Source organism: Rhinopithecus bieti, unplaced genomic scaffold (genome assembly GCF_001698545.2).
Source record: "Rhinopithecus bieti isolate Rb0 unplaced genomic scaffold, ASM169854v2 scaffold_3040, whole genome shotgun sequence".
Lineage (NCBI taxonomy): Eukaryota > Metazoa > Chordata > Mammalia > Primates > Cercopithecidae > Rhinopithecus > Rhinopithecus bieti.
In genome coordinates this window covers 7931825-7955878 of record NW_016804657.1, presented here as the reverse complement: position 1 = coordinate 7955878, position 24054 = coordinate 7931825, and the positions used below count along the sequence as shown (strand labels likewise).

Below are 24054 nucleotides of genomic sequence, written 5' to 3'. Positions count from 1 at the left end.
CACATACACACACCATTCTAAGCTAGTGGGCCATATAAAAATAGGCCACAGACTGGTCTCCCATAGCTTGCTAATTGCTGATTTGGGTGTCACCAATATACAGGGCAAAGTTCGTCATCCTGTAAAAAGAGATGAGGCTGGTGAGGCACAATGGAAAGGGTTAGAAGAAGAAATTCCTAGGAATATCAACATTTAAGAAGCTGCATAAAGAACATGAAACACATTTCCATCCTTTGAAAGTGGACTGGCCTTGCATTTTGCATTGTTTAACTGAATCTGGTAAAAAGTAACAGTGTGCCAGTTTCAATCCTAAGCCTCAAGAGGCCTTGCATGCTCCACTCCTTTTTGTGAAACTGTTACTACCATGTAAAAAGCATAGTATCTCCTGATAGATGATGAGACCACATGAAGCAGATCAGAGTCCTCCCCAGTGGAGCCAAGCTAGCCTCTAGCCAACTTGTCATCTACCTGCAGACACATGAACAAATCCAGATAAGATAAGCAAAGCCCAAGCCAGATCAGCACAATCACTCAGGCAACCTGTTGATTCCAGAGAAATAAATATTGCAGGAAGTCAGGGACCCTGAACAGAGGGACCGGCTGGAGCCACGGCAGAGGAACATGAATTGTGAAGATTTCTCAGACATTTATAAGCTTCCAAATAATACTTTTATAATTTCTTATGCCTGTCTTTACTTTAATCTCTTAATCCTGTTATCTTCATAAGCCGAGGATGTATGTCACCTCAGGACCACTGTGATAATTGTGTTAACTGTACAAATTGATTGTAAAACGTGTGTTTGAACAATATGAAATCAGTGCACCTTGAAAAAGAACAGAATAACAGCGATTTCTAGAGAACAAGGGAAGATAACCATAAGGTCTGACTGCCTGTGGGGTCAGGCAAAAAGAGCCATATTTTTCTTCTTGCAGAGAGCCTATAAACGGACTTGCAAGTAGGAGAGATACTGCTAAATTCTTTTCCTAGCAAGCAATATTAATATTAATACCCTGGGAAAGGAATGCATTCCTGGGGGAGATGTCTATAAATGGTTGCTCTGGAAGTGCCTATCTTATGTGGTTGAGATAAGGACTGAGATACGCCCTGGTCTCCTGCACTACCCTCAGGCTTATTAGGGTAAGGAAAAACTCCACCCGGGTAAATTTGTGGTCAGACCGGTTCTCTGCTCTTGAACCCTGTTTTCTTTTGTTTAAGATGTTTATCAAGACAATACATGCACAGCTGAACATAGACCCTTATCAGTGGTTCTGTTTTGCCTGTTGTCCTGTTCCATCAGAAGCATGTGATCTTTGTTCTGCTTCTTGCCCTTTGAAGTATGTGATCTTTGTACCTACTCCCTGTTTTACACCTCCTCCCCTTTTTAAACCCTGAATAAAAACTTGCTGCTCTGAGACTCAGGTGGGCATCATGGTCCTACCAATATGTGATATCACCCCAGCAGCCCAGGTGTAAAATTCCTCTTTTGTATTCTTTCTCTTTATTTCTCAGCTGGCTGACACTTACGGAAAATAGAAAGAATCTACTTTGAAATATTGGGGGCGGGTTCCCTCGATAAATAAAAAATTGTTTTAAGCTACTAAATTTTAGAGGGGTTTTTAATACAGCAATACCTAATACACTGTCCTTTCTTGGACTAGTCTATAAGACAGTCAGAGGGTAAAATTACTTTTAGTGAAATGAGGGGGAGCAGAGCCCAGAATGCAATGTATTGAGAAGTGAACAGAAGGCAAACAAGAAAGACAGACTATTCTTTTTTTTTTTTTTTTTTAAATAGGCTTTACCAAGACATGAAGAAGAAGTACAGAGTATTTGCCAGAAGGAATCTATGGCATTGAAAAACAGTTGAAGTAGAGAGAGGGACCTACTGGCTATGAGAAAGGAACCAAGAAGTTTAATATATAGCATAAGTGAATGGAAACACCAAAAAAGAAAATGTTCAAGAGTTGAGAGAAGATAGGATCCAGAGCACAGGTCAATGGATAAATACTGGACAGAACAATGAATGCTGGATGCTCTGAGACTGGAGAAACAGAAGATCAAGTGGGTAAATAAATGAGTTTATAGGTAAAGACATTATTTGCAGAAGGATTTTTTCTTTCACCTTGACTTAGGAAGCAAGGTCACTGGGGTGGGATTGAGGGAAAGGTGTATGGTGACAAACCATTAGAAACTCCTAGAGGAAGTGTTCTAAAAATTAAAGCAAAAAATATAGGAGAGTAGAATGGAGTGTGCAAAAAGCAATAATGAAAAGAGAGATTAACTCTTTGAACCTCAAGTTCATGATAAGGCTGGGCAATGGGGCAGTGAAAGTACGTAAGTTTTCATGTTGTTCAGAGGGAAGATACAGTAATGATTAAGTCTAGATGTTGTTAGAAAAAATATAAACAAGACTAAGTTAAAATTCAAAGGCAACTGTTAGAAAAAGATGGAAATATACATATATACAAATATTCAAATGAGTAAAAAAATGAGGCAGCATGGGGTAGGATATTTTAAGAATGGCCAGTAAATAGGAGGAAAAATAACATAATAGGAATTGACTTGTTTTAAAAAAAGTGCTTCTGGCTAAAATAGAGTAATGGGTACTTGAGCTTAACCTGAAACCTAAAACAACCAAAACTTTGGAAAAAATACATGAAACACTGGTTTTCAACCCAATGAACATCAGACAACAGAGGATAGTAATCGCTAAGTGATGGAAAACAAACAAAGTGAGTCCCATTATTGCCCGTAAATTACTGCATCAAGAAAATTTTCAGGCAAAGGCACAGAGAGAAAAAATTAAGGCATAGACCTATGGACTCTCTAAGTTTAAGAAATATGACTGAGTCTGGAAAGATTGAGGGAGCTACAGTTTATAGAACAGTATACCAGAAAGAACAGACGTGCACAGAAAGAGAACCCCAGAGATCTGCAAAGGATCTCTCTTGAGTATTCAGGAGAGTACTGAGCAGCACATGCATGTGAAGAAACTACCTAAGACAACGGAAAGAACCACATGAAAGGACCAGCAGGAACACTGCCTGGTGCTTACAAAGAGCCTACTGGTAACAGTGGATGTTCACACCAGCCAGACAAGAAAAATTCATAATTCACAGGACATTTAGCAGAGTACTCAGGAAGATCTTGCCTCACTGAGCAATGCACCAGATTCACCTAAAAAATCCTAAAAGCAAAATAGGAAACAGGTCAAATTATTTCCAAGTAACTTAACTGTATCCCTAAACAAAGTTCAACAAGATTTCTAGGGATAAAAAAAGTATCCAGCACCTAGAATCTAGTCAAAAATTACCAGGCATGCAGAGGCAGAAAAAATAATGCACAATAAGAATAAGCATTCACTCAAAATCAATCCCAAACTGATCAATTTATCAAACTGATCCAAAGCTCAACATCATTGATCATTAGAGAAATGCAAATCAAAACCACAATGAAATACCATCTTACACCAGTCAGAATGATTAAAAGTCAAAATTAAAAAATGCTGGTGAAGTTACGGAGAAAAAGGGATGCTTTTATACTGGTGGTGGGAGTGTAAATTATTTCAACCATTGTGGAAGACAATGTGGTGATTCCTTGAAGATCTAGAGGCAGAAATACCATTTAACCCAGTAATCCCATTACTAGATATATACCCAAAGGAATATAAATCATTCTATTATGAAGATACATGCAAGCTTATGTTCACTGCAGCACTATTCACAATAGCAATGACATGGAATCAACCTATGCCCATTAATAATACACTGCATAAAAATGTGGTACATACACATCACGGAACACTATTCAGCTACACATCATGGAATACTATACAGCCACAAAAAGGAACAAGATCATGTCCTTTGCAGGGACATGGATGGAGCTAGAAGCCATTATCCTCAGCAGACTAATACAGGAACAGAAAACCAAACACCACATGTTCTCACTTGTAAGTGGGAGCAGAATGATGAGAACACATGGCTACATGGGGGAACAACACACACTGGGGCCTGCTGGGAGGTATAGGAGGAGGAAGAGCATCAGGAAGAATACCTCATGGATGCTGGGCTTAATACCTAGGTGATGGGTTGATCTGTGCAGCAACCTACCATGGCACACATTTACCTATGTAACAAGCACATCCTGCACATGTAGCCCAGAATTTAAAACAAAAGTTGAAGAAGAAAAAAAAGAAAGAAAATGCAAAGGACCTAGAGAGCAAAAACAACTATTGAGAAAGAACAAAAAAAAAAAAAAAAAAAAAAAAACTTTGATCCCTATAGAAAAGTCAACTCAAAAGGTCTCACAGATGTAAATACAAAACCTGCATCTATAAACTTTTAGAAGAAAACATAGGAAGAAACCTTTGTGTGCTTGGGTTAAGCATGCTTGGGTTAGGCAAATATTTCTTAGATATGACATAAAAGAACAATTCATAAAGAGCAAATTGGAAAAATGGACTTCCTAATTAGAATCTTCTGCTTTTCAACACTATTAAGAGAATTAAAAGACAAGCCATAGACTGGGAGAAAATACTTTCCAAGAATATATCTGATATACGAATTGTATCCAGAATATATACTGAAATCTCAAAACTCAAAAATTAAAAAAAAAATCTGTTTTTTAATAGGCAGTAGACAAGAGGTTTGATCAGATAATTCATCAAAGAAGATAAATGGACAGCAAAGAGTATATAAAAAGATGTTCAACATCATTAGTCATTTGGGAACTGCTAATTAAAACCAAAATGAGTTACCACTACACATCTATTAAAATGGCTAAAATTGTAATTCTCCTTGAAGAGGTCCTTCACATCAGTTGTAAGTTGGATTCCTAGGTATTTTATTCTCTTTGTAGCAACTGTGAATGGGAGTTCACTCATGATTTGGCTCTCTGTTTGTTGGTGTAGAGAAATGCTTGTGACTTTTGCACATTGATTTTGTACCCTGAGACTTTGCTGCAGTAAATTATCAGCTTAAGGAGATTTTGGCCTGAGACGATTGGGTTTTCTAAACATACAATCATATCATCTGCAAACAGAGAATTTGACTTTCTCTCTTCCTATTTGAATGTCCTTTATTTCCTTCTCTTGCCTGACTGCCCTGAACAGAACTTCCAGTACTATGTTGTATGGGAGTAGTGAGAGAGGGCATCCTTATCTCCGTGCTGGTTTTCAAAGGCAATGCTTCCAGTTTTTGCCCAATCAGTATGATATTGGCTGTGGGTTTGTCATAAATAGCTCTTATTATTTTGAGATACGGTCCATCAATATCTAGTTTATTGAGAGTTTTTAGCATGAAGTGGTGTTGAATTTTGTCGAAGGCCTTTTCTGCATCTATCGAGATAATCATGTGGTTTTTGTCATTGGTTCTGTTTATGTGATGGATTACATTTATTGATTTGTGTATGCTGAACCAGCCTTGCATCCCAGGGATGAAGCCAGTTTGATCATGGTGGATAAACTTTTTGATGTGCTGCTGGATTCGGTTTGCCAGTATTTTATTGAGGATTTTTGCATCGATGTTCATCAGGGATATTGGCCTGGAATTTTCTTTTTTTGTTGTGTCTCTGCCAGGTTTTGGTAACAGGATGATCCTGGCCTCATTAGTTAGGGAGGAGTCTCTCTTTTTCTCTTGTTTGGAATAGTTTCAGAAGGAATGGTACCAGCTCCTCTTTGTACCTCTGGTAGAATTCACCTGTGAATCTGTTTGGTCCTGGGCTTCTTTTGGTTGATAAGCTATTACTGCCTCAATTTCTGAACTTGTTATTGGTCTATTCAGGGATTCAGCTTCTTCCTTGTTTAGTCTTAGGAGGGTGTATGCATCCAGGAATTCAAACCACTGCTCAAGGAAATAAGAAAGGACACAAACAAATGGAAAAACATTCCATGCTCATGAATAGGAAGAATCAATGTCATGAAAATGGCCATACTGCCCATGGTAATTTATAGATTCGGTGCTATCCCCATCAAGCTACCACTGACTTTCTTCACAGAAATAGAAAAAACTACTTTAAATTTCACATGGAACCAAAAAAGAGTCTGTACAGCCAAGACAATCCTAAGCAAAAAGAACAAAGCTGGAGGCATCATGTTACCTGACTTCAAACTATACTACGAGGCTACAGTAACCAAAACAGCATGGTACTGGTACCACAACAGAAATATAGACCAATGAAACACAACAGAGGCCTCAGAAATAATGCCACACATTTACAACCATCTGATCTTTGACAAACCTGACAAAAACAAGCAATGGGGAAAGGATTCCCCATTTAATAAATGGTGTTGGGAAAACTGGATAGCCATATGCAAAAAACTGAAACTGGACCCCTTCCTTACACCTCACACAAAAATTAACTCAAGATGGATTAAAGACTTAAACGTAAGATCTAAAACCATAAAAACCCTAGAAGAAAACCTAGGCAATACCATTCAGGACATAGGCATGGACAAAGACTTCATGACTAAAACACCAAAAACAATGACAACAAAAGCCAGAATTGACAAATGGGATCTAACTAAACTGAAGAGCTTCTGCACAGCAAAAGAAACTATCAACAGAGTGAACAGGCAACCTGCAGAATGGGAGAAAATTTTTGCAATCTATCCATCTGACAAAGGGCTAATATCCAGAATCTACAAGGAACTTAAATTTACAAGAAAAAAAAAAAAAAAAACACTCATCGAAGAGTGGGCAAAGAATATGAACAGACACTTCTCAAAAGAAGACATTTATGCAGCCAACAGACATATGAAAAAACTCATCATTACTGGTCATTAGAGAAATGCAAATCAAAACCACGAGGACATACCATCTCACACCAGTTAGAAGGATGATCATTAAAAAGTCAGGAAACAACAAATGCTGGAGAAGTTGTGGAAACACAGGAATGCTTTTACATTGTTGGTGGAAGTATAAGTTAGTTCAACCACTGGGGAAGAGAGTGTGGCAATTCCTCAAGGATCTAGAACCAGAAATACCATTTGACCCAGCAATACCATTACTAGGTATATAACCAAAGGATTATAAATCATTGTACTATAAAGACACATGTACACATATGTTTATTGCAGCACTGTTCACAATGGCAAAGACTTGGAACCAATCCAAATGCCCATCGATGATAGACTGGATAAGGAAAATGTGGCACATACACACCATGGAATCCTATGCAGCCAAACAAACAAAAGGATGAGTTCATGTCCTTTGCAGGGATATGGATGAAGCTGAAAACCATCATTCTCAGCAAACTATCACAGGAACAGAAAACAAAACACAGAACATCAACTCCTAAGTGGGAGTTGAACAATGACAACACATGGACACAGGGAGGGGAACATCACACACCGGGGCCTGTTAGGGGTGGGGAGCTAGGGGAGGAATAGCATTAGGAGAAATACCTAATGTAGATGATGAGTTGATGGGTGCCGCAAACCACCATGGCACATGTATACCTGTGTAACAAATCTGCACGTTCCGTGCATGTACCCCAGAACTTGAAGTATAATTTAAAAAAAAGAAAAGAAAACGAAATAAAATGGCTAAAATTAAAAGACTGACCATATCAAGTGTTGGCAGGTATATGGAGAAACACTACTGATAGCAATGTAACATGGTATATGTACTCTGGAAAACAACTTGGTAGTTCCTTAAAAAAGTTAAACATACATATCTGCTATTTGATAAAAGCAGTCTATTCCTAAGTATTCACCCAAGAGAAATGAGAATATATGAAGGTGTGTAAGTCAGTATTCATAGCAGCTTTATTTGTAATAGCCCCAAACCGGAAATAACCTAAACGTCCATCAACAGGTGAATGGATAAACAAACTGTGGTATTCCATGCAGTGGAATTCCACTCAGAACTACTGATACACACAACATGGATCAATCTCAAAATAATTACGCTGAAAGAAGTCACATAAAGAGTAAATACAAAGGATGCCATTTATATAAGATTCTAGAAAAGGTAACCCAATCTTTAATGACAGAAAGCAGATCAGTGGTTGTTTTGGGGGAGGGGGAAGGGAGAAGGTTGAGAGAAGGAATACGAAAGGGTATGAGGAAAGGGGTGATAGATATGTTCACTATTTTGACTGTGATCATGATTTCCACAGGGGTACACATATTATAAAACACCAAGTTGTACATTTTAAATATGTACAGTTTATATGTAAATTATACCTTAATAAAGTAGTTTTTCAAAAGTAAACAAACAAAACCAAAGGATATTTGGAATTAGTCCAAAGCTATCAGTAACCTCCACAAATTTAGTTGTTTTGTCTGTTTTTCAAACACTGAGACTCTCAAACTGAAATGTGTAAAGCCTATATAAATACTATTTTTACTAAAGATATATCTAAACTAAAATTGCCTAGGAAATTGAGAATAGACAAATGGTCAAAAGAAGAGTTGGAGACGGACAGAAGGGTTACATAGAAGACTTACGGAGAGTAAAGAATAGGAAAGTAAATTGATCAAAGTAAAAAAAAAAAAAAACTCATGGAATACTAGTGATCTACATAAAACTGGAAATTGTAAGTTTACAATAACTTTAACCTGTACTGTAATTTTCACCAGCAATGTTTAGTTGACTCTGTATATAAGTGGGAAAATAGGTGGCTGGGTTGAAACAAGTTTTGGGATTTGTTAGATAAAAGAGAAAGAGAAAAGTATACATACATATACTCTCAAATAAGTTTGGATCCTATGCAGTCAGGTTGAATAGGAAAGGAAGCAACAGCTAATTCGTCTTGTCTAACCATTCAAGAACCTTACTCCATTGTTCTCCTATTGTACCCAATCAGGTAAACATCAACTGTGGATTAGCCCAGCTGTCAGTCTGTTTTACTATTATCTCCAAATTTATCATTTTCACCATCAACACGAGCCTCAACACTGCCTGTCAACTTTTCTATAACTCCTTAATTAGTGTTCTTTCCTATTTCCTGAAGAAGATATTTGTTCTTTGTCATAAGTCCCCTACTGCTCTACTTTCTTCCTTCCTATCAGCAGTTAAATGCCTTCTAATTCACAGAGAAAATATGGACCACTCAGTGGAAGGAATCTATAAAACATAACTTTCAATTTTCTGTACTTCCGCTTATCAGGTAAGGTGACCAGGAAAGACTTCATTGAAAAGGTAACTTTTGAGTAAAAAAAACCTGAAGAAAGTGAGGGATTGAGCTATGTGAATATCTCTGGGAAAACCATTCCAAGCAAAGGGAGTAGTGGCTGCAACAGCTCTGTGGTGGTGAAGTGCCTAGTGGATTCAAGTGACAGAAGGCCAATGTAGTTTGAGAAGAATAAATCAAGGAAAAGAGATAGTAAGAGCCAGATCACGGGGCCCCAAAAGGACTTTGGCTTTTACTCTGACATGAAAAGTAATGAAGAGTTGCACAAAATGGCATAATGTGACTTACTTTGTAAAAAAAAAATACTGGCTCCTGTATTAAGAATAGACTAAAAGGAGCAGAGGAAGAAACAGAAAGGCCAATTAGGATGCTATTATAACAATCCAGGCAAGACATGGTGACTTGGCTCAGGGTAGTGGCAGTTGAATCTAGTCATATTTCAAAGGCGGACAGAACAGAATTTGCTGAGAAACTGGAGTGGGGTGTGAGATAAAGAAGTAAAGGATGACAACAAGATTTATGACATAAGCAAGAATAGACCTGCCATTAACTGAAATGGGAAAGACTGGAGGAAAAACAGGTTTTGAGGTGGATAGAATTATTATGAAGAGCTCACTTACAGATATATTAAGTTTCAGGTATCTATAAGATATTTAAGTAAAAATGTCAAGTAGGTAATTGGATATATGAATACAGAGGTCAAGGACAAGGCGAGGACTGGAGTTCTAGATTTGAGAGATGCCAGCATGTAAATGGTATTTAAAACTATGACACTGGAGAGAAGAGAGAATGGAGGACTGACCTCTATAGCAGGGTTGTCCACCAATCTTTTGACCTTCCTGGGTTACACTGGAAGCACTGTCTTAGGCCACACATAAAATACACTAACACTAACGACAGCTGATGAGCTTTATAAAAATTGCACAAAAAAAAAAAAAAACTCATGTTTTAAGAAAGTTTATCAATTTGTGTTGGGCTGCATTCAAAGTCATCCAGGGACACAGGCTGGGCAAGCTTGCTCTAGGGCATTCTAACACTAAGAGGCTAGGAGTAAAGTAGAAGACTAATAATAGTAAAAAGACTGAGTGAAGCATGACGCTAAGTAAGGCTACGAGAAAAGCAAAAGAATGTACTGTCCTAAAAGTGCTTTAAGAAAAAAGAAATTCTTATTATATTACATCACATCATCTATTTGTTTATTTCGTATCTCTTCAGTAGAATGTAAGTTCTCCAAAGGTATTAGGGACACTGTCTACTTGTTCTTATCTATATACCCAGCATCTGGAACAGTGGCTGATATTTAGTATCAGTGAAATTAATGAATGCAAACATCCTGTAGAGAAAATATATTCCTCTAGTACTATCACACATGAAATTGATATTAATCTTTTAATGGGTATTTATATATATACCCCAATATTTTTCCTTTTCCCTAACAGGTGATTGCAAGAGAGACTACTATATTTAAAGAGCTTATTTAACTTAGAAGTTTCCTTTTCTGTTTTAATTGAATAGGTAGGAATTTATTGATAAGAGGACATAGAGAAGGCGGAAGGTATTCCAAATGGAAAAAGGTACAATTAAAATGGGGAAAAGAATATTTTAGAAATAGAACTGACAAGACTTAGTGAAGAATGAATGTAGGATACAAAGGAAAAGATAAAATCTACAATGGCTACCACTCCCACAGACAGCTATCCTAGATCCAGATCCATATTATATTGGCTTTCTAGTATGTCCTTCTGCTTTAAGCCTTTCCTTTTCTTATTTTATTTTTTTTTTGAGACGGAGTCTCGCTCTGTAGCCCGGGCTGGAGTGCAGTGGCCGGATCTCAGCTCACTGCAAGTTCCACCTCCCGGGTTCACGCCATTCTCCTGCCTCAGCCTCCCGAGTAGCTGGGCCTACAGGCACCCGCCACATCGCCCGGCTATTTTTTTTTTTGTATATTTTAGTAGAGACGAGGTTTCACCGTGTTAGCCAGGATGGTCTTGATCTCCTGACCTCGTGATCCACCCGTCTCGGCCTCCCAAAGTGCTGGGATTACAGGCTTGAGCCACCGCGCCCAGCCTCCTTTTCTTAATTTAGCCTATTTATTACAATGTGTTTTATAGACAGTTTTAATAGAATAAAAGTGATCTTGTTCTCTCATTAGTTTTCTCAAAACCTGGTCCGGTTTCTTGTCAGTGTCTGAATACGACACCTGATGGTTTACGCCTTGTTTAACTTTTAAGAGAGTATATATTCACTGAGTGCAAAAGGAAGAATGTGAATTGGAAACGTTATAACAAATCATATTAAAACAAAATTAACCTTATTATCGAACAGTACAGAGAATATTACATTTTCTTGTCAATTATCTTCAATAAAAACAAAATATACAAACAAAAAAAAACCCTTCTCAAGTGAGAATTCTGTTCATCTTGCTTTACAGGCCATCTGAAATTACATTAAAGCAAAAGGATAGCACTAAGGAACTTGAAGCTACTTCTCTTTCCTGTAGAGTATATGCCTACATGTCAAATTTGATAAACCATGTCACTCTAAGGTCCTTTTGATATTCAGAAATTGATAATATATTATAAAACACTCCTAAATAGCAATGATTCACATGATTTATTTCAACACGTTATACAGTTAATGGCAGGTTTCTAACAGAAGCTATTTCTTGAAGTCTTATAGGAAATTCTAGAGTAAAAACCAATTTGAAGCATTTTCAAATATATTTTCTCATAAATATGACCCACATGAATTTTCTATTAAACAAGTACAATTAGAACAGATAAAGATGCATAGAGAAGCTAAATAAATTATCTAAATTATTAAGCAAGACAATCAGAATTCATTTTCTAACTCCAAAATAACATGTTCATTCTTGTTTTTTCGCACAATTATAAATTAGTAATATAAAAACAAGTGAAATCAGTAATGACTGGATATTCTAATATTTTCTTCACTGTTAATCATTAAATGAGCATAGGTTAAGTATTGTGGGGCTTAGGAATCAGTAAAAATATTAAAGTTTAGAATAAGAAAACAAAAACTAGTAATTTGCGCCTTTAAATCTAGGTTTCTTACTATATTCTATCTGTCTGTTGCCAAGTACTTTTCCTGAACATAATTACCAGTAATTATTCTCTGTGATTGCTATGTGCAAGTCACAGACATTATCATTACTCTAATTATAATACAGTTAGCCAAAGCTGAATTGTTAAATTTCAGTTCAATTAAATGTTTGTTTTGCAGACTATTTATAAATATGACAGATGTATACTGCTCAAAAATAATAAAATTTGATACACTTTTCAGAAGCTGATATAAAATATACAAAAACATTAAAAGGAACAAATTGGACAATTTTGTAAGGACTACAGCTGTTAAAAGGATATCAGGGCAGCTCACTAGGATTTTAAAGATCTTCTGCCAAAATAACCAGTGAATGGCTCTTTCTATAACATCGAAATTAAAAACTGCTGAGAGTGAATATATTATAAAGTAATTTGAATTTATTTTGTGAGGAAAACACAGAGGAATAAAAGTTATCTTTTTTGTTATAAATTTTATTGTGATGAAATGTATATAACACAAAAGTTGCCATTTTAACTATTTTGAAAGTGTACCATTCAGTAGCATTAATTATATTCACAGTGCTGTAAAACCATCACCACCACCTATTTCCAAAACTTTTCATCACTGCAAAGAGAAACTCTAGCAATAACTCTCCATTCTCCTCTCCACTTTCTTCTCATCTAAAGCTTCCAGTCAACTCTAATCTACTTTATGTCTCTATGAATTTGACAACTCTAGATATTTGATGTAAGTGAAATCATACAATATTTGTTCTTTTGCAACTGACTTTTTTTGATTAGCATTAATGTTTTCAAGGTTCGTTTATATTATAGCATGTATCAGAACTTCATTCTTTTTTATGGATAGTCCATGGTATGTTTATACTCAAATATTGTTTACCCATTCGTCTGTTGGACATGTGAGTTACTTCCTCCTTTTGGATATCATAAATAATGTTGTAATGAACACTGGGATACAAGTATCTGTTTGAGTCTTCTTTGTTTTCAAATCTTCTGGGTATATACAGAGGAGATGGAAGTGCTGGGTCATATGGTAATTATATGTTTAACTTTTTAAGGAACTGCTAGGTTTTTACAGTAGCTACACCATTTTACATTCCTACTAGCAGTGTACAAGGGTTCCAATTTCTCCACATCCTTGCCAATGCTTATTTTTCATCCTTTTGATTACAGTCTTCCTAGTAGCGGTGAAGTGGTATCTCATTGAGTTTTGATTTGCATTTTAATGTTAATCATCTTTTCTGTGTACTTATTTTCCATTTGCTTATCTTCTTTGCAGAAATGACTATTCAAGTCCTCACCCATTACTTAATTTGGTAGTTCGCCTTCTGTTGTTGAGTTGTAGGTAGTTTGCCTTCTGTTGCTGAGTTGTAGGAGTTCTTTACATATTCTGTGTATACACCCTTGAAAGACATGTGATTTGCAAATATCTTCTCTCATTCTGTGGGTTGTCTTTCTTTCTCACAGATAGTATCCTTTGATGCACAAAAAAATTTCAATTTTAATCAAATCCAATTTATCTTTTATTTTTGTATTGTTACCTGTGCCTTTGGTGTCATACTGAAGAATCCAGTGTCAAATCAAAGGTCATGAAGATTTGCCCCTATGTTTTCTTCTAGGAGTTTTATAGTTTTGGTTCTCAAATTTAGAGTCTTTGATCTGTTTTGAGTTAATTTTTGTAGATAATATACACTAAGGGTTCAACTTCATTATTTTTCACGGGGCTATCCCGTTTTCTCAACACAATGCTGAAGAGAAAGAGTTCTGTTTTTTGGTTTTGGTTTTGTTTTTTGAGAGAGGGTCTCGCTGTGTCACCCAGGCTGGAGTGCAGTGGCACAATCTCAGCTCACTGCAACCTCCGCCTCCCGGGTTCAAGCAGTTCTCCTGCCTCCATGTCATCAATGCTCTACTTTTGATCATTTCAAGGCTGGCAATTCTCAAACTGTCATTTACTGTTTTAAGTATCCTTATACTGGTATGGAAAATGGGATTTTCTTTTATTTAAAATGTTTTAAGCTAACATCAAAAGTAATAGATGTTCATAATCAAATTTGGATAGTAACAGTAAATGAAAAGGAGAAAATAAAAACAGTAATTCAGAGAAAACCACATATAACACTTTGATTTCTATTGCTATAGTGTTTCCTCTCCTTTTCTAAATATCTTTCTAGATATGTCATATTTATCTATGTCAGGTATTCTAAAATATAACTTTTAATGGCTGCATAATATACTGTATCTGGACAGGCCAAAATGTATTTAACCAAATCCCTATTACAAGACATTTAAAAACTGCCCTGTCCAATGTAGAAGCACAAGCTACAAGTAGCTAATTAAATGTAAGTTAATTAAAGTAAAATTTACTATGTAATTCCACAATCATACTAGCAACATTTCAAGTGCTCAAGAGTCACATGTGGCTAGTGACTACTGTATTGGATAACACAGATAATAGAATCTTTTCCTCATTACAGAAAGTTCTGTTAGACCGGACTGCTTCAGATTGTTTCCAAATTATCCCTATTATAAACAACCCCAAGACTGTTGTAAATAAACTTTAATATATAGCTCTGAAAATTTATTCGGAATAAACTGCTAGAAATGAGTTGGTGGTTCAAAAAGCATACAAATGTACACACTCTGGAGACTGGGTACAGGAAGATGTTACCCCCATGCTGTTCTCTTGATAGTGAGTGAGTTCTCCCAAGATCTGACGGTTTGATAAGGGGCTTTTCCCTGCTTTGCTTGGCACTTCTCCTTCCTGCCACCATGTGAAGAGGGATGTGTTTGCTTCCCCTTCTGCCATAATTGTAAGTTTCCTGAGGCTTCCCCAGCCCTGTGGAACTGTGAGTCAATTAAACCTCTATGCTTTATAAATTACCCAGTCTCAGGCAGTACTTTACAGCAGCATGAGAACAGACTAATACAGAGGTTAACAATAATATACAGGAAAAACTGACATCTTTTTTTGTAGTTTCTGTTTTACGTGACATGCTTAGAAAAGGCTTTCATGATTATATATTCAACTCTGTTTTTAGTACTTTTATGATTTCATCTTTTACATTTAAATAGTAATACCATATAGAATATACACTGGCATAAAGTCTAAGACAGGAACTGAACATAATTTTTCATGTATATCATCGTATTATCATAATATTCTCAAATCTCAATACAACTCACGGGTAAAGATTGATAACAGAATTCATCGAAATTACTAAGTAGACATCCAATTCAGTCACTCTTATCTGAAATAAGAAAACTATGGTTTTACATTTTAGAAATGCAGCTTTCAGGGTTTTGTTTTTCAAAAAAATATCATTCCCACTCATTCTAGGCATTAGAGCTTTTATCTTCTTCAAAATAAAGAGAAAATGAGTCATATGTAAATAATTTCAGGAAACAGGAAAAGTAAGTATAAAAAGAGTCAAAAAAGATTGAGATCTATTTCCAGATTCATGAAAGACATAATTATATTGACCTATCTGCTTTCCTTTCATAAAATAAAAGACAATTTCCTGGAAAGGTACAAAAAGACAATTCCAGGGCAAATGTTTTCCTATTCTGGGTACTCACACCAGCATATTTTCTTACTGGCAGAATCAGCAGTGCTTTCAATACTAAAATTAAACGATCGTTACTTTTGTCTCTTATTTACTACTTATGATTTTATTAGTCTCAAAAATAACTGAATCATGTTTTATTAGTGGCAAAGTTGCAGTCTTTATTATTTGTTCTTGTTTTCCTAACCTTTAAAAGAGAATAGCATTGATAAACCTACAATTACTAAAATTCTGCAAGTTCCACATTTCCACATAAATATTTATTAGTTGTTACTTTTAAAATCAATTTCTTCAAAATAAATGAGCTCTAATAAGAAAATTACCCTCTCCCTAAACAAAATACTTTCCCCTCAGGCAGAGGGAATCATTTTTCCCACAGTTTCATGTAACAATTGGTACCTTCCTATACAATAACATTTATGTGTCGGCCTATCCTGCCAGCCTGTGAATTCAGCCCAAACTCTATGTTCCTTCTCCATCTCAATCTCTTCTAAGAACTTAGCACAGAGAGTGGTAAATAATGAAGGCCAGGATGCCTTCTTCTAAAATGAATGAATAGACATGGCTTATCCAAGAACAACTGCCCTGCTTCTAGTAATCTACTATATTCGTTTGCTTTCCATACTCCTCCTCTACCTCCCTCTCTTAAGCGGTGGTTTTATTTACATGAAGAGGTCATTTATTAACAAGAGTTTTTAAGTACAACCTTCAAACTGCCACACTATATTTTAACAATACAGGAAATAAAATACTCTTAGGAGACATGTTATTAACATTTCCATTTCACAAGTGGGAAAACTGAAGCTAAGAGAGATAAGAAATATGCCTAAGAACAGCACCAGTAGACCACAAGGCTAGACACTGAGGGTTTCTAACTCCACATAGTGTACTTTGTATTACATCAAGCAAAGAGTTTTCAGACAAATAATTCTTTAAGAAAGCCTCGGGTATACTAGAATACTTACATTGACCCCAGCGCCCTGTTCTGGGATTCAAATAATTTGGATAAAGACCATTTGGACGATCCATTTTCTGAAGTAGTTTCCGAATGTGCATAACCTAAGTAAAATAAAATTAAGAATGCAATTAATAAAAATAAGTGTCATCAAGGCTTGGTATTAATGTAGGCTCTGTGTTTTCCCTTACTCAGAATCTATACCTATTCCCCGTCTTTGTGTGTGTGCTGGAGGGGCAGGGGGGCGTCAACAAAGCCTTCTATTTCTTAAATGAGTCATTTTTATAAGATATGTGTTATTTTAAAATCAAGCAATAAAAATAATACAGAGGAAATAGCACAGATAGAAACCATTTTAAATCTCAACATGCTACTACCTAGAAATACCATCTGAAACATCAGTTATAAACATCATTCCAGACACAGTCAACACGTATATATTCAAATATAAGAAGAGAAATAACTTCACAGGAATTGAATCATAAAATGCCATTGTATTTTGAAAAGTATTAATTTGAATTGAACAGATCAAAAAGTAAATGAAGTAAAACAAACTGTTGAACTTTAAAATTGTTCCCACAATAGATATCTGTAAGTTCCTGAAATTCCAAATTTTAAAATATCTTCCTGAGGGTAATGGGGAAAGAAAATCGTGAAATATATTAAGAAGCTGGAGCCTTTTCTAGGGATTTATTTTGATTCAACTCTAGATTGGGTGAACTTTGTAAGTGCTTTTAAGGGAGCCTCTGGGGGTGGGAGGAGGTGTTATGTTCCTTGTATTCTTATTTGTTTGAGAATATTGTCATTACATTTGATGAATAACCTGGCTGGTATAAATGACTTGGGAAAACCCTTCTTTTTCAGAGGACCTGATATATACTTCACTTTTCTGGACTTGAGTACAATATTAATTCTTCTGCCACAGGGTTTCCCATTGTCATTCATTTGGCTGGATTTTATCTTTAAGTAGTTTTAGGAATGGACTCAAGGATGCTGTCTATATTCCCTGTGTTCTTTCACGTTTGAGACCAACACTATGTATAACAATTTCAATCTGAAAAATTCCATAGACTACTTTTCAGATAGTTCTGAATGATGTTATAAAAGGTGAGAAAATTAACTCTTCTGTCATCCAAAAACTGTATACTATTCAATTCTTTCTGCCTTTCTTCCTTATCTATCATTTTCTTTCTAACTCTTGTCTCTTTTTATTTCCACACATTTACTAGTTTTTCTCAATTTTGTCATCTAAGCTCCTTATATTTTGAACACTGTCTTTCTTTGTATTGCTTCCATTTTGGCCTTCACTTTGTTGATAACTATTTTTTCTTATATTTTGTTACTGACATCAGACCTTATTGTCTCTGAGCACTTGTATCTCTGTTTATATACTTGTTCTACAGAGATGAAATCTTTATTATGTTTTCTCTCATGGTGATATTTGGTCGGAATTTTCAGTTGCTCTTTTTACATATTTTGTGGCCACTATTTTCCTTCCTTTTTTCTGGTAATATCTTTGTATAAATTCTGTACCTGTTCTTTTTTAACAAATTACTCATTACTATTTTCCTGAAAGTTTTGACATAAAACACCAGGTAAGAGTCCAGATATAGGCCGGGCGCGGTGGCTCAACCTGTAAGCGCCAGGCACTTGTGGGGGAGCCGAGACGGGCGATCACGAGGGTCAGAATCGAGACCATCCGCTAACACGGTAAACCCCGTCTCTACTAAAAATTACAAAAAACTACCGGGCGAGTCAGGCGCCTGACCCAGCTACTCGGGAGCTGAGGCAGGGAAATGGCGTAAACCCGGAGGGCGGAGCTTCAGTGAGGGAATCCGGCCACTTACTCCAGCCTTCGCGACGAGCGAGACGCCGTCCTCAAAAAAAAAAAAAAAAAAGGCCGCACTGGCTCAAGCCTAACCAGCACTGTGGAGGCCGAGAACGGCGCGATTCACGAGTGGGGTCAGGAGTCGAGACCATCGGCTAACACGGTGAAACCCCGTCTCACTAAAAAAAATACAAACGAGCCGGGCGATGGTGGCGGCGCCTGTATTCCCACTACTCGGGAGGCTGAGGCAGGAGAATCTGGCAAACCCGGGGCGGGGAGCTTGCAGGACTGAGATCCGGGCCACTGCAATCCAACGCCGGCCGAGCGATTACTCCTATCTCAAAAAAAAAAAATAAAAAAATAAAATAAAAAAATAAAAACAGGTAGTCCAATTATTTATAATAAATACGTTTTTTTAGACTTTGCTTCTCCCCAGCCACTTGAGATTGGAAATGCAGCACTGCTCATAATAATGTCATTCATTCCCTTCTCTCACCAAAGTCTGCAGGCACAAACAGCTTATCTGTGAGAATCCTTACTTAATTCTGTTTTTCTAGCTTCTCAACACATTACGTCTAGTAAGGTCCAAAGAAGTACTCCCCATCAGCCTGTGATCCTGTTCTCATTGCTGCTCATGAGAATTTGAGTTCTGTAAGTCAAGTTACACCACCTAATTCAGAGAACTGTGCTCTACTGGTTTTGTATTTTTTAGTCTGCAGCCCCAAACATCCTCTCTTCTGTTTATACCAAACCTCTCTCTGATCTTTACTGCTTATATGCCTACTTTTCTTCCTATTTGGTGATATGAAGTATCTCTTAATTTTGTTAAAAATGGAATTTGCAGGGTTTTTTTGTTTGTTTGTTTGTTTTGGTTTTTTGACAGAGTCTTGCTCTGTTGCCCAGACTGGAGTGCAATGGCTCAATCTCAGTTCATTGCAACCTCCGCTTCCCAGGCTTGAGTGATCCTCCCACCTCAGCCTCCCGAGTAGCTGAGGAGTACGAGCACGTGCCATCACACAGGGCTAATTTTTGGTATAGAAGTGGTTTCACCACGTTGCCCAGGCTTGTCTCGAACTCCTGAGCTCAAGCAATCCACCCACCTTGGCCTCCCAAAGTGCTAGGACTACAGATGTGAACCACTGTGCCCAGCAGTGTTTCTTCTTGCTGTTTTCAGGTTAATTCCTATGATTTAGGTTTTCTACTTCAAGAAGGACCATATGTTAAATTATGTTTATTTTACAAATCTCTGCTTTTCCTTTGTTTTGTCTATGACTATCTCTTGCTTTTATTCCATGTAAGTAATTCAGTTTTTCACTATGTGCCATGAGTTCTTTGTTATTTCCCATTTTATTAGCTAGGGGATACATCATTTTACATCTCCATTTGTTTCTTTAGCTCCACAATATTTTTGTATCATTTTATTGTTTTATTTTGGTTTTGAGTTCTGTTAAATTTAATTTCTATTATAGTATGAATTACTCATGGTGACTATTTTTTTTACTGTTTTTAAAATTTGAAACTGGATTCTTTATCAGTCTTTTACATGCTATATACCACTCCGCTTTTGTTTCCAGCAGTATGTTTGCACAATTGCCATGCTTTGTTTTATCTTGTTCACATTTAAAAGGGTTAGTTCTGGCCTGAACTTTGTTGATTTCTCCTTGAGTTCTTCGTGTGTGTGTGTGTGTGTGTGTGTGTGTGTGTGTGTGTGTGTGTGTTTCTCCCTTCCTCGATACAATTTGAGATCTGGAGTGCTAGAGTACTTCTATCTGATCACTTGAAGGCTGTGTGTTCAAGAAGGATGAGAGGTGAGAACTCTGCTGGAGCTGTGGACAATTAAATATTTGATGCTCTGGGCATTGGTCTCCTTGGCAAGACTGATTAGGGAATACTAGGAATTTGTTGACTCTCTTTTCCCAAAAAGGTTTCAGGATAGGGTAGGGGGCAGACTTATGTCTCATGCCAGAAATCAGAAATCTTTTGTTTTGTTTTTTTATTTTGGTTATCAAATATGACATGAAGTTACATCTTTTCCTTCTTTTATTGCTTTTGATGAATTTTTACTGTCTTTAATTTTTTTTATTATTCATTTAGTCAGGACAGGGAAAATTCTGTCATCTAGTTCCATTTTGCTGTATTTACCTGAAAATTCTTCTCTGTTGAAGTATTTCATAAACAGAAAGGAATATACATATATATCTCTACTCCCATCTCAATTTAAGAAATACAACACTACAAACACCTTTGATGGTCTGTTTACCACTGCCCATTCACATACTACTTCCTATATCCCAGATGTATCTGTAGTCTTGAGTTTCGTTTTTGTCATTATCTTGACTTTGTGAAAGCAAATTATATGAATTGGGTCATTCTTGTCATACCCAACTAATTCAGAGTCAAACGGCCCAGTGGAAAATCACCTGTGGCACATAACACCAGCTCCAAAAATTACGTTTTCCACAAGCTCAGCTGCTATAACCCTAACATTATAGTTTTACCTACTGCTGTCACCAATCAGGGCCAGACAGCTTCTAGAAGCTTTACTCGTGTCAACACACTTCCTTTCAAAATGATACATAACATTTCTCCTCTAATAAAACATCCAACCTTCTCTTTGTTTTCTGGATGGATTGAGGACCAACCACCCTACTCTGTGTGTATGCCCTGAATTGGAATTCTGTGCTTCCAAATAAAACATTTAATTCAGAGATTCATCTCTGTATGTTATTTTTACTTCAACAATTTATCAAAACTATTTTGAATCCCTAAACAATATACTGTTCAGCTTTGTTTTGAACTTTATAAAAATTGTATCGTATTCTTTTAACTAATGGATACAAACATAATCCATATTTTATTACTGTTTTGTATTTTATTATATAAATTGCCAATACAAACAATGCTTCTATGTATATAATGTAAATATACATACCAAATAATGGAATTGCTGGGTTATAGGGTATTTTTACTCGCTAATATTTTTTGTTTCCCATTGTAAAATCCTTTTTACCCCAAGGGCATATATTTTTCATTCTCAAAATGTCAGTGTTTTATTTTTTAAAGTTAAGCCTTTAATGTTCCTGGAATTAACTATTATAATTCACAGCGCAACACTTGTTATAACAAGTTTCTACATATATGTAGGTCTGTTTAAGGGCTATCTATTCTGTTCGTCTGTCTGTTTGTCCCTATTAACAAATACTACATTGTCAATGTTGATAATTGGGCAATGTAAATCCAGCCAGTGTGTTTTTCCTCACAAGTGTCTAGAATGTTTCTTTACTGTATAAATTCTAGAGGTGTCTTTTCAAGCTCCATTGGGAGGAAAACGGCCATTAGAGATTTCACTGGCACTGAATTTATGCTACAAATTTGGAGATGACTGAAATTTTTATGATATTGTTTACCTATACATAAATGACATCCCTCCATTTATTTATATCCTCTTCAATGTCATTTAATAAAGTTTTGTATTTTAAATTTTAATTTTAATTTTATGGATATGAAAGAGTTGTACATATTTTGATACTAGCATATAATGTGTAATGATAAAATCTGAGTAACTGAAATGCCCATTACTTCAAACATTTATCATTTCTTCTGTTGGAAACATTCTACATCTTCTCTTCTAGCTATTTTGAAATATAAAACAAATCATTGTTAGAGTCACTCTATTGTGCTATCAAACATTAGATCTTATTCATTCTGTGTAACTGCACTTTTGTACCCACTAAAAAACCCCTTTTTATCCTTCTCTCCTCACTACCCTTCCAAGCCTCTGATAACCACCATTCTATTCTCTACCTCCATGACATCAATTTCTTTTAGCTCCCACATATGAATGAAACATATAATATGTGTCTTTCTGTGCTTGGCTTATTTCACTTAACATAACGTCCCCCAGCAGTTCCATCCATATTCCTGCAAAGGAAAGGATTTCATTCTTTTTTCATGGCTGAGTAAAAATTTGAACTTTATCTTTTGTTAGATTTATTTGTAGGAAACATATAGACTCTTGTTTTATTACATAAGGTATCTTTTTGCAAAATGACATTTTCTTGCCTTTTGTAGCTGGTGTAGAGAAATACTACTGATTTTTAACATCCATATTGATCATCTATTTAAAAAACCTATTAAACTCTTGTTTCTAGTAATAGGTCAATAATCACGTAATCTGTGAATAACTACTATTTTCTTTCTTCCTTTTCAGTTCTTAAACATGTGGACAAAGACAAAACATATTGTCTTTCTTGTCTTACCAGGCTGGCTAGGTACTGCAGCACAATGCTGCATAAAAATAGCAATGAAACTTTTAAAAAAAATGTAATAGTGGTTATAACTTCTCAAATAACAATAAATATTTTAAATATGTCCTAAATAGAAAGGACATTTCTTTGAGTAACTTCAAAAGAAAAAATAAAGGCTAAAGCCCTAATAAACATATATCTAGAAAGGCAAACATTTTAAGCATTAATCAAATCTTTGGGCCAATCTTGAAGGACTCTTTATAACAAACAAAGAAAAGAAGGCAAGAAAACAAACCTTTTTGTAGTAAATCAGGTCCCCTGTCAAGTAGCTGAGGTGCATGAACTCCATATGTAGTGTACCAAATTCAGCCAGAATGCTGCTACCTGCAGATGCCCAGCCCCAGTTTCGCCCTACTCCACTGAATGAAAAGGAAAAGTAAAAGGAGACAGGATTGGGAAAAGACCAAAACAGTTGTTTAATGAATATGTAAATTTTAAATAGATCACTTAGAAATTATTATATCTGACACAATAGCTTATTTATATCTAAAATAGCATTAAAATTTAAATAGGTAATAAATCCATGTTCTAAAATTAAAACAGTATTTTAAAATCCAGTAAATATATTTCACCCATTCTCATCTCCAGTCACCTCACCAGGACCCAAAGAAAATCACTTTCATTGCTTTCTTGCGTATTACTACAGAATGTTTTATGCAAATATAGGCAATCCAAATATATATTCTCACTGTCCTCCTTTCTTAAACAAAACATAGCAAGTTGGTGGTCTTTCCATATCAGTTCACAAACAGTTTTCTCAGTTTGTTTTTTTTTTTTACAGTTGTACAGAATTCCATAATATTAATGATTCTCAAGTGGAATGCCCCACCCTAGAGGCACATGAAAATGTGTGGGAGCATTTTGAGTTGTCTCAAAACTTTAATGTGCAACCTCCACTTATTGTGCCAGGTCCAAAGTTATAAACTGCCCTGTAGCAAATGATTGGGACAGCATCATACAATAAAGAACTGGTTTGCACCAAATGATGATAGTGTCTGTGTGAAAATTAATATATTATATAAACATACACAATTTGTCTAATAAATTCCCTAATGATGGTTCCTTGGGCTATTTCCAATATTTTGCTATCATGAACATTTTTCAGTGAATAATCTCATAAACATTTCATTTGTGCAGATATAATCTCTAGAATATGCTCTTGCATTTTCTTTTTTTAAC

At 35.9% G+C, this 24054-nt stretch overlaps 1 protein-coding gene across 1 annotated transcript in view; it reads right to left on the bottom strand.

Moving 5' to 3' along the window:
• The window catches only part of MAN1A2 (mannosidase alpha class 1A member 2), a 175571-nt gene that overhangs the window by 58492 nt on the left and 93025 nt on the right, over positions 1 to 24054 (bottom strand). Inside the window, exons 7-8 of the mRNA XM_017869826.1 lie at positions 23111 to 23234; positions 16751 to 16844 (exon numbers count right to left, since the gene is read on the bottom strand). Of these exons, the coding sequence (XP_017725315.1) occupies positions 16751 to 16844; positions 23111 to 23234 (218 nt within the window). The remainder of the gene's footprint in view (positions 1 to 16750; positions 16845 to 23110; positions 23235 to 24054) is intronic.